Source organism: Ciconia boyciana, chromosome 7 (genome assembly GCF_034638445.1).
Source record: "Ciconia boyciana chromosome 7, ASM3463844v1, whole genome shotgun sequence".
In the NCBI taxonomy this organism is placed as follows: domain Eukaryota; kingdom Metazoa; phylum Chordata; class Aves; order Ciconiiformes; family Ciconiidae; genus Ciconia; species Ciconia boyciana.
Genome location: NC_132940.1, coordinates 67,581,897 through 67,592,095, shown reverse-complemented (window position 1 = coordinate 67,592,095; position 10,199 = coordinate 67,581,897). Strand labels below are relative to the sequence as shown.

Here is a 10,199-nt window from a genome sequence, read left to right as displayed (position 1 = left end):
GTGCAGTGTATACTGAGTATTTAAATTAAAAATGTACATTTCATAAATACAGTTTCAAGAGAGACCATCATTTGTGTAAACTAATGCAGTGTGTCAAATTGATGTATAAATATATATATTTTAACACATTTTCTGAAATTAAATGGCAGTTTTGTTGAATTTTTTGGCTGTAGATGTTGTTACAGTGTAACTAAATTCAGTAGTACTTTTTTTCTTAACCAAATGGAGAAAGGTAACTTCAGTGAGCCAGTATTAGAATAATGCTGAAATTATAACTGCTTCTCTTGCAACAGACTTTTTTCTTTTATTCTAGGAAAAGCATAATTCTGATGCTGTCAGTGACCCTATTGGTTTTGGTTTTGCACGGATATATATAAATTAACACTTGGCTGCGTGCTGGGATGTTGAAACAGTTTGGCATCTCGGTGTGTTAAAACCAAGAATTTGCTTTTGAGGACCAGCCACAAGTGCGAACTGCGCAGCGTGCCCTCCCCGGCAGGCGGCGTGGGCGCAGCTCCGAGGCCTCATCCCGGTGCGCTGCAGTCCGGCTCGCTCTAGTCCTGTACCTGGTTTGTCAGGTTGCCTGCAAATGCTTGCTTCAATATCTTACCCTTGTATATGTCTGACTCTGGTCAGGTTTGTGTTAGGTAAAACGAACCAAAAGCAGCAACACTGGAAACTGCAAGTTTTGGTGTCTTCAGATCTCAGGGAACCATCCTTGTCCTGTGTTCTGGAAACTTAACAGCATCACGCCTTCCTGGTAAGCATCAGTTCACAGCACAGTTCAAAAAAGCCGTGTGTGTGTGTGTGTGTATATATATATAAAAGTACTCACTGAAGTAATACACTCAAATGATCTTAACTTCACTTGTGGATTGGTGCTCTTGGCCTGCTATAAGCACGCATGTATACGGCTGCAAATCCTTTAGTGAAAGAAGAGCTTTGCATGCAAATTACGAAACAAAAGATTTCAGTAGCTAAGTGTATTTTCCCTCCAGAGTGATCAATAGCTTGCTCCAGCTATACAGTGAGGATGTGGCTGGTAAAGTAAGTAAAAAGGGGCAAATTGGGGGACTTCTGGGAACAGAAGTCCTTCAGATGAATAGTTGATTAAAACTTTCATGGAGGGAACGCTGTAACTGTCAGTTCATTCTTAAGGACTGAAATAGAAAGGAGACATTTGAGGCATGGGTGAAGTTGTTAATGTCCTGTTGATGGTAGAAGCAGAGAATCAAGCCGATGAGAAGGCAGCCCTAAGCGCTTCTGCGTTCCCGTGGAGCTGGTGTCTGTGGATCTCCTCTCCCTCGTGTAACGTTTGTGACCTTGTTGTGTGGAGTTGTCTTTGTGCGCGCTCTGCTGCACAGATCCGCTTACACACGGGTGCTCTGGAGAGGTTTTTTTTCTCTGAAAGAAAAAAGCATTTAGTAAATCTGCTGAAAATAGGGGGTGAAACAAAGATTAAACTGATCCTGTTACAAATCCTTTGTTTGATTCACTTCAGTCCTGTGGGGTTTGGTTCTGGTTTTTGGTTTTCGTTTTCTCCTAGTGGTAAGTTGTATTCAGCCCTAAATGCCAACTCAGCTTGCTGTGCGAGAGCACTATAAAATGGCAGAAAAGGGTCTTTGAATTGCTGCTGTCTCTTCCCGAGAGGCAGTCAGAGGCTGCTGCCTGGGGAGAGAAAGGAATAGCAGTTCCTCGACGTGAGAAGATCATCTTGATGTTATTAAATGTTTGATTTCAGAGAGGGGGGAAGAAAGGCTTCTTGACAAACGATCGTGTTACCGTCGGGCTGTATTGGCTGCTGTGCTGCTTTGTGCCCATGGTGTCAGCCAGCTTCCCGCTGCTGTAAAGCCTTTCTTTGTCCTTACGTGTGACGGCACCAGCCATGTCAATCAGCCACCCGTCAGCGTTTGCATCGCATGAGGCTGGGCGACGAGATCTGCGCTCCCCGCGCCCGGGGGTCTGGCTGGCGCTGGCAGCCGTGCCCGCTGCTCCCTGCCGCTCGGTGTCAGCTAACTGCTTTCGGGTGCTCTTTTGGGAAAGGGCTGTGTTTAGGGAGCTGTGTGTGAAAGCGAGCTCTTAAGATGTGATGCTGTCCTCTGTGGGAAGCCATGCTGTTGCATGTGCCTGTAATACATGTCTTTGAAATTGTTCCATAGCTCCAGCGTGACAGGTAGAGAAGCAATTCAGCTACTGGACTTGCAGTGCTTTGAAATGGGGTTGACCCTGCGACTGCGTGCGTGCCTGGCACAGGCAGGAGGGAGAATGCAGCCTTGGGGTCTCTGCGGCAGAAAGCACGCTAGAGCTGAAAGGTCTTAAAGCGGTGGTGCTTAGCTTTGTCGTGGCTCCGAGAGCCCCTGCATCTCAAAGAGGATGTGACAGAACATGCAGGGACAGGCTACAAAACCCGCAGAGGAAACGCTTATGAGGAGAGCCTGAGAAGGCTGCGACTCTGCCTGGAAGGGGAGTAGGCTGCGGGAAGGCTGACACAAGCAGCGCGGGGAGTCTCTGGAGGAGGTGACGGGCGAGGTGAGCACAGAACTGTTATTCACCAGATCTCACCTACAGGGAGCGTGTATTTTTTCACGTAGCAGAAAGTGAACTTTGGAGCTGGTTGCCAGGGGATGTTGTGGGGGCAGGTGCGATGTTCTAAAAGGGGTGAGGCAAATTCTTGGACAGCGGGTTGATGAAAAGGGATGTGCCCTCTTACCACCCCTACACAACGCTGCCGGCTGTGAGGAGAGGAGCAGGAGGGGAATGAGCTGTAAAGGATGGCTAAACTTGCCTGTCCTCCTTCATAGCATCTCCTACTGCTGCTGCTCGAGACAAAGCACTGGGCTAGTCGGGGCCTGTCTTTTCTGAAAAAGAGCTTTGCTCTTCAATAACAAATTCACAACGTTTTGTGGTCTAAGGTAAGATTTTGGTCGAGCAACAGTCTAGCACATCAGCCCCCTCGAATTTTAGTTTGAGCAAGTTTCATTGCATTTCTATTAACATGCCCCAGAAAGGCGAGTCACCCGCATTGCTGAGGCGTGGGATGTGGCAATTCTGAGTTCCAGTAGCCAGTACAGTCTTTTTTTTTTTTATTTCTGCCCCCTCCATGAGCACGCAAGTGCATTTATTTCTGCTCACACCGTGTGATACGCTGCTTTTGTGAATAACAACCGCTTTTCTCTTTGTGGACAGTCTGTGGTCATGTTAAAGGACCACGAGTTTTCCCTTTCCTTTCTGAAGAGCGCTAGAGAAGTGACATTTGGCCAAGATCCAGGTGCTCTGTCTTTCCACGGCATCTAGGCCAGCTCTTCCTTCCCCAGGTACCCGCCGAGAGGCTCTGCCGCATAATGCCACGTCTTCTCTGCTTCGTCCGTCGGAGCTGGACTTGAGTGGGCTGCTGCTCTTGTAGCTGAGGGTGAGGGCTGCGCACCCGCACCCTCCCGGCTCTCGGGCTTCGCTTGTCACCCGCGGGCTGGAGCCCGAGCTGGCCGGGCACCGCTGTGGGGGGAGCCAGCTCCGGCCCCGGTAGCTCCTGGGGTTTTTCCACAGCTTCTGTACCCTCGGCGCGGTGGCCGCTGCCACGGGCATTGCTGGGGAGCCGGGAGCCACCTTCCCCGAGCCCGCCGGGGGACTGAGGGGGGATGCAGGCCTCCGCTCAGCGAGGGCTTGAACCGGAAAACAGCACTGTGAAAAACAGGAGGATTAATATTTAATGAGAAGTGAGCCCGCTGCTTTTTCAGCACGGGTGTTTTAGGTAGGAGGAAGCTCCTCCTCGGAGGCGCGACCAAGGGGTCGGGGACCCGCCGCTGCTCCGAGGGGCCGGGGCCGGGGCCGGGGCGGGCAGCGGGGCGGACATCCCCGGCGGAGAGGATGAAGTGCCCGGCTCTGAAACGGGAGCTGGGGGCTGGAGCGGCTGCTGCGCCGAAAGGGACGAGGCTTCCGCGCCGGCCTGCGCGCCGGTACCCGCTCCCGGCCGTAGCCCGGGCCGGGGCCGCCGACCCTGCGGCGGCGGCGGGGAGACGGCAGCGGCCGCCCGGCCCGGCAGCGGGCTGCCCTCGGCCCGCGGTGTCTGCCCGCGGCCGGGCTGGCCCCCGCCGCGGCTCGGCCGGGCCGCCCGGCGGTCTCTGCGGCCTGCGGGGTGGCGCCGGGGCCGGGCCGGGCCGGGGCCCGCAGGGGCTGCGCGGCCGCCGGGCGCCGCTGTGGCGCGGAGCCGCCCGGCCGTGGCGGCCGCCGGCCGCGGGGCGGCGCAGCGGGCAGGCGGAGGAGGAGCGGGCGGCCGGGCGGGCCTGCGGCCTCCCGCCGGAGCGGGCAGCCCGGTGCCCCGCGGTGCCCCCGCGGCCCGTCCCAGGCCGGAGGCGAGGCGCTGCGGGAGGCCGGGCCGGTTCCCCGGGGGCTCCGCTCCGGAGCCCCCGGTCCTGCGGCCCCTCGGTGCCGGGGCCCGCGCCCTCCCGGCCCGGCCCCTGGCCGCCGGCCTGCCCAGCCTCCCGCCGCTGGCGGCCTGCGGGGTCCCCGGGCTCCGGCGCTCTGCCCCGAGGTCGGTTCCCCGTTGCCCAGGGCCGCGGACACCGGCCTCGCTCGGCTGGCAGAGCAGATCCTTCACTCGCCCTCCCTTTCCGCGGGGGTTGCCACTGTGTTTCCTAAGCACCCTCCCTCCCTGATGCCCACCTGCCGTCTGCGTTAACCCGTTTTTTTTAGACTGCCCAAGCAACAGCCTTTAAGCTTCCAAGTAATAATTGTTGCAAAAGGCAGGATTATGCCCTTTCTGTAAGTTATTTGATTCCCTCCGGCTGTTTTAAGACCATCAGACGATGTCTGATGCTATCAGGTAGGCTCTGTATGCCCCGTACGCTTACAGCGGCGTGGATACCCGTGGCCGATGTCGGCTCATAAGATCGGTTTCGTCACTGCACGTTTTCATGTCAGCAACGGGCCCATCATTTTTCGGTTTGTGCCGTACTGAGGTGAAGGGAACCTGGCAGCGCGGTTCCGGCTGCAGCCGGCGCTGCACGACGCGGTACTGAGGGGGATGTAAAACGCCGGAGACGCGGCCGCAGTCCTGCGCTGCGCCGACTGCAGCTGCCGTTCCAGTCATGCAGCAACGGCTAGGAACGACGTGGCAGGAGACGAGGGACCGCTTGCCTTCTGAAGCAAAACACGCGCCGACCCTGATGCGTGTTACTGAAGGGCGGTCTCACAGCCAGCCTTGAGAAGGCTTCACGGGAAAAAAAAAGACAAGGATTTGAGATGAAAGTGAGTTGCACGCGGTTAATACCATCACCTCAACGGGACAGCGAGTTCCGCTCTGCTGAAGAACCCGACCGTTTCTGTAAACTGGTACTGCGTGACTTTGCCAGGACAGCGTACCGCTGCAGGCCATCGTGTCGAAAAAGGTGCTCTATCGCTTCCTGGAAATGAGGCGTTGCGGTCTCACGAGAGGGGAAATAAACCTGAGTATCGGTCTCTGAGGTTTGAAAAGAAACAAGCCTGGTGCTTTGCAGCATCTGTACTTCAGAGTGGGAGTACGGCTGGGGCCGCAGGCACCTCGGGAGATGCCCGGCCCTGCCCCTGCTCCGCACCGCAGGCTGCCCAGGGCCCTCTCCACAGCCCGCCGTGACTGTCTCCGAGGGTGGAGGCTGCACCGTTTCCCTCGGCAACCTCTGCCAGGGCTCGATCCCTCTCATCGTAAAAGAAGCTTTTTTCCCTATGTTTAAATGGAATTTCTCGTATTTCAGTGTGTGCCCATTGCTGCTTGTCCTGTCACTGGTCAGATCCCCCTGAGCCTCCTCTCCTCCAGGCGCTCTCAGCCTCCCGGGATGTCAGACTGACTGCAGCCCTGTGCTGGGCTCCAGTGCGTCCCCATCCGTGTTGTACTGGGACAGCAGCAGCAGCAGCAGCAGCAGCAGCAGCAGCAGCAGCAGCAGCAGCAGCAGCAGGAGCAGCACCAGCAGCAGCAGCAGCACCAGCACCCCAGAAGTGCTCCGCAGTGCTGAGCAGAGGGGAAGGAGACCTCGGCCTCAGGAAAGATGCTCTTTCCAACCCCAGTGACTGGCCTCCGGTGGGATTTCACACCGCCGCCAGCAGCCCTGCGAGCCCGGCTGTTCAGCCAGGGCTCAGTCCTCCCCGTCTGCTTACCCAGCCCCTACCTCACCAGCTCGTCTGCGAGGCTGTGACGGGAGGCCATGTCAAAAGCTCTGCCAAAGTGAAGATAAGCAGCCTCCGCTGCTGTCCCCTGCTCCACCGAGCCAGTCATCTGGCAGAAGGCTGGCAGGTTAACTGGGCGCATTTTCCCATTCACAAATCCGTGGCTGCTCCCGACCACCTTCTTGTCCTCCCTGTACCTGGAAGTGGCTTCCAGGAGGCCTCGCTCCATCACCTCGGGGTGATAAGGTGAGGCAGACCAGCCTGCGGTTCCCCAGATCCTCCTCCTTGCCCTTCGTAAAGACAGGCGTGACATTTGCTTTCTTCCAGTCCTGAGGAATCTCTCCTGTGGGTGCATCCCTCGGGTCCCCTGGACTTGCGTACGCCCAGTTTGTATAAACGTTCCCCAACCTGAGCCTCCTGTGCCGGTGGCTCGTCCTCCTTGCTACACAGCCACCAAAGAGCATCCGCCGCTCACAGGAGGCTAGAAACAAAGCAGGCGGTTATTCTCTTGCTTTTTTTGTCTTTTCAAGCTGTGTAGTGTCACACACAGTTGGATCTTTCTAAGCACGTAGAGTCTACTGGTCAAAGGAAATTTTATGCCAGTTTCATGTGCTCAAATCGAGTCACTTTTCCGGTGTAATGCAAAGCTGTTGTAAAATAAAGACCCGTTGCCTGGAAGGAATAGCCTAGGACATCAACGTCCCCTCAACTGTCACCTCAGAGCGAACACCACTCAGTCCAGTTTCTAAAGATAAACTGTGCATGCCCCAGATCTCACCGACCCACCGCTGACCACCGCCATTTCCTCTCCTTGCCCAATAAATGGCTCAGCTACCCTCTACTGCCCTGGCAGAGTCCCTTGGTGCGAGCACTGTGGGAACACGCCCGGAAGCAGAGACCCCCCAGGGGCTTCAGCCGCCGGGCGCAGATAAAGCAGACGCTCCTCGCTGCGCAACTCCTGCGGCGCTTTGCCGAGTCCCTCTTCTGGCTGCATCGCCCGGTGTTGCACACCACGCCATCTGCAGAACCACCTCGCTCTCGTCTTGTCGGCTCGTCGTTAATCAGCTGTGAGCTACGGGTCCTTCCCATCCCTTGTGCGACGGCCTGTTCTTGGCTGTAACTACTCTTTCACCGCTTTTCGACATAGCGCACCCCCAGAACACTTTGGTTTCAATCCAATAGCGCTTTCCAAGTCGCATGATATGCCAAACTGCAGTTACCTGACAGAGGCCATCGCTGGCCCCTCATCTGCCAGACAAGGATTGCTGTTCATGCTGTAATTACAACAAGAGCAGCTGCTGCACATCCCTTTATTTACACGCGACTAACAACGTGCTTCTGTTCTTCTGAACCCAGCGCTGCTAGCAGTGGAAGAAGCACGCCGAGCTACTTCATGGGCAAAGCACTGCAAATGCCAGCGCATTCTGTATTTGCACTAAAGCAAGCAAGTCTTCTACAAATTTGCTTTGCAAAGTTCAGTAAAAAACACCGCGCACGTCAGGTCACCGCAGCCCCTCGTGAGGCTGTGCAAGCGCCCTCATTACCGTGCTGGGAAAGTAAACGTCTCCTGTAGAAGCAGGACCTGGTCAGAGCCCCCAGGCCTCCGCTGCCTTCCCAGGGACCAGAGGACAGACACGCAGGGCGGCAGCCACCTGCCGAAGCCCTGCGGGGAGACGGGCCGGTCCCTGAGGGGACGGGGAGCAGCACCGGCTCGCTTCCGCAGCCGGAGCCCCTGCGGCCGACGGCTCAGAGGCACCGCGGCACCGGCCCCGCTGCACCAGCACGGCCCAGGCCCCCCAAGAGCCGAACACGGGGCCTTCTTGCAGCAAAGGGGCTCCTCTCGGGGGAGAAGCTAATTAAGCTGCACTCAGGGTGAAGCGGCCTAGTTTCAACACCCAGTAAGGCACCGTTTTGCCAACCTCAAAACGAACACAACTCGCATTTGAAAAGAGCTTTATTTAAAATCAGAGATTATACATACTTCCCCCCACCACCGCTTACAAAATACGAGCGTCCAAGAACAACGAACGCGTGTTACCTTGCACGGCTAGGCTCTGGGCATGCTCTCGGCTGCGCTGGTTTACACCAGTCCCAACGATTTCATATGACAACGCATACAAAAGCTCTGCTCCTTCACGGCTAACAGGCATTTAATTAATCTCTACAGAAACTTTCTTCTATTACTTCTAATGTAACCAGATTTTAAATTTGTCTTCTGCTAAGGAACCTGAAAAAAGAAATCTTCCTGTAGCAACTGTGTACAACAGCAGACCGATTTCAGACTGCCTTTGTTTGCCACAACAGGCAGCAAGAGGCCGACGCAAAGCCTGGGCCACCAGCAGTAAAACACGATCAATAGCAGCATTTTCCACGGCGACCTAAAGTTACAGTCATCTACAGATGTAAGCAGGGCTTTTTCTTTTCTTTTTTTCTTCAGTATCACTAAGAAGGAACTGTGATCATCCACAGGGAAGCAGTTAAGCACTGGATCCATCGTGAGACGAAATCGAGTTGAAAGCAGGATTTACCTTAAATAGGATTAAATATATATTGCAAGACACACCACACTCTGCAGGTGCTGCACAAAAAAGCAGAACTGTGGGCAGGAGGGGCAGGGTCCCTGTGCCTGCTCGAAACATTCCCATACAACACTGTAAAATTAAAACTATCACCACTTGTTGAAGGTTGTCCAAGAAGTATTTACAGCACAGTCGCAGCCAAGAGAGGCTCGGTGAGCCCGCAGCTCCGGCCCGAGCCGCTCAGCAGTCTGGGACACCTCAGCATCGGGTACGTCAGAAACAGCTGCTGCTCGGCCATGCTGGCTGCTAATTAAGTAACACCCACTAACTCTATACGAACAAGCATTTCATATTTATTAGGACAAGAGGTATAGGATAAAGTTTTCCGTCGTGATAAGCGTTTGCGCACTAACGCACTGCCACATGCTGCAGTAAGACTACTCTACGCGTACAGCGGGGACGAGTCACTTCGTCAGGTGAGCTACGGAATGCGGCACAGCCCAACCGCCTGATTACGAACATGCTCCGTGCTCCAGCCGCTACAAGAATCCTGGCTTCCGACTTAAATAAAACCATTTCCAGCTATACAGAGACTTAAACAGATCTCAAGACCGGCGTTTACAACAGACGTCAATTCCTAAGTATCTACATCGCGTACAGCTTGACATATCTACAGAGAACATGACTGTATACCTCACCGAATAAGTAGGTCCACGATTGTAGATCAACAGTATAATTTTATTGCTTTATACATGTGGTGCTGTTCAAGGCACTGTGGCAGGGGCTAGAAAACTCGGAATGACTCGTGAAGGGACCTGGAATGTGACCCGGCCGATGCCGAGCGCCGCTCCTCGGCAGCTGCTGCGACGAACCGGGGCTGGCGGGGCGCCGGCCGCGGGGGACAGTCCATGGCAGCGCTGGGGGCGGCGGGCGGGCCTCGCCCGGCGACGGGCCCCTCACATGCCCATCCGGATGCTCTGGATGATCTGGAAGATGGCTGCAAGAGAGCAGAGGAGGGGAGCGCTCGCCGGGCAGCGCCCGCAGGGGCCGGCGGGCGGGCCGCCGCGGGCTCTGGCGGGGGGGCCCGGGTACCGGCGGGGCCGAGAGGGGCCGCGGGGAGGGGCAGCGCCGGAGCCGGGCAGCGCCGGGGCCCGCCCGCGGCCGCTCCGCCCGCTTACCTGATCCGCAGACCACGAAGATGAACAGCGCCAGCAGCCAGGGCCCGACCGACGCCTTCTCCTCCGGGGCCGTCCTCTGCGGGCACAGCACCGCCGTCACCCCGCCGGCCCCGGCCCCGGCCCCCGCCCCGCCCCGCCCCGGCCCGGCCCCCCGCGCACCGAGGTCTTGGCGACGTTCCCGCGCTGCGTGATGTTCTTGCTGTGCTTCTCGTTGGCCATGCGGATGCGCTGCTTGGCCACCATGGTGGACCGCGGCCGGGCCGGGCCGCCGCCGCCGCCGCCGCTCCGCTCGCTCGCTCGGCTCCGCGCGCCGCCTGCTGCCAGCGTCAGCACCGCGCGGCGCCGCCCGCCGGAAACACGCGCCGCC

At 56.7% G+C, this 10,199-nt stretch overlaps 1 protein-coding gene across 1 annotated transcript; it reads right to left on the bottom strand.

Moving 5' to 3' along the window:
- Positions 1-9,371: 9,371 nt before the first annotated feature.
- On the bottom strand, positions 9,372-10,197 carry SERP1 (stress associated endoplasmic reticulum protein 1). Its single transcript, XM_072867061.1, has 3 exons — positions 9,992-10,197; positions 9,833-9,908; positions 9,372-9,651 (listed from the first exon to the last, which is right to left on the bottom strand). The coding sequence occupies exons 1-3, from the start codon at positions 10,073-10,075 to the stop codon at positions 9,611-9,613; spliced, it is 201 nt and encodes a 66-aa protein (XP_072723162.1). The 5' UTR covers positions 10,076-10,197; the 3' UTR covers positions 9,372-9,610.
- Positions 10,198-10,199: the final 2 nt, after the last annotated feature.

Bases quoted from the DNA above. Each gene is read 5' to 3' on its own strand.
- SERP1 (XM_072867061.1), bottom strand. From the start codon at position 10,075: ATGGTGGCCAAGCAGCGCATCCGCATGGCCAACGAGAAGCACAGCAAG. The intron at 9,909-9,991 runs GTGCGCGGGGGG...CTGTGCCCGCAG, and splicing joins GGAACGTCGCCAAGACCTCG to AGGACGGCCCCGGAGGAGAA. The intron at 9,652-9,832 runs GTAAGCGGGCGG...GCTCTCTTGCAG, and splicing joins CTTCGTGGTCTGCGGATCAG to CCATCTTCCAGATCATCCAG.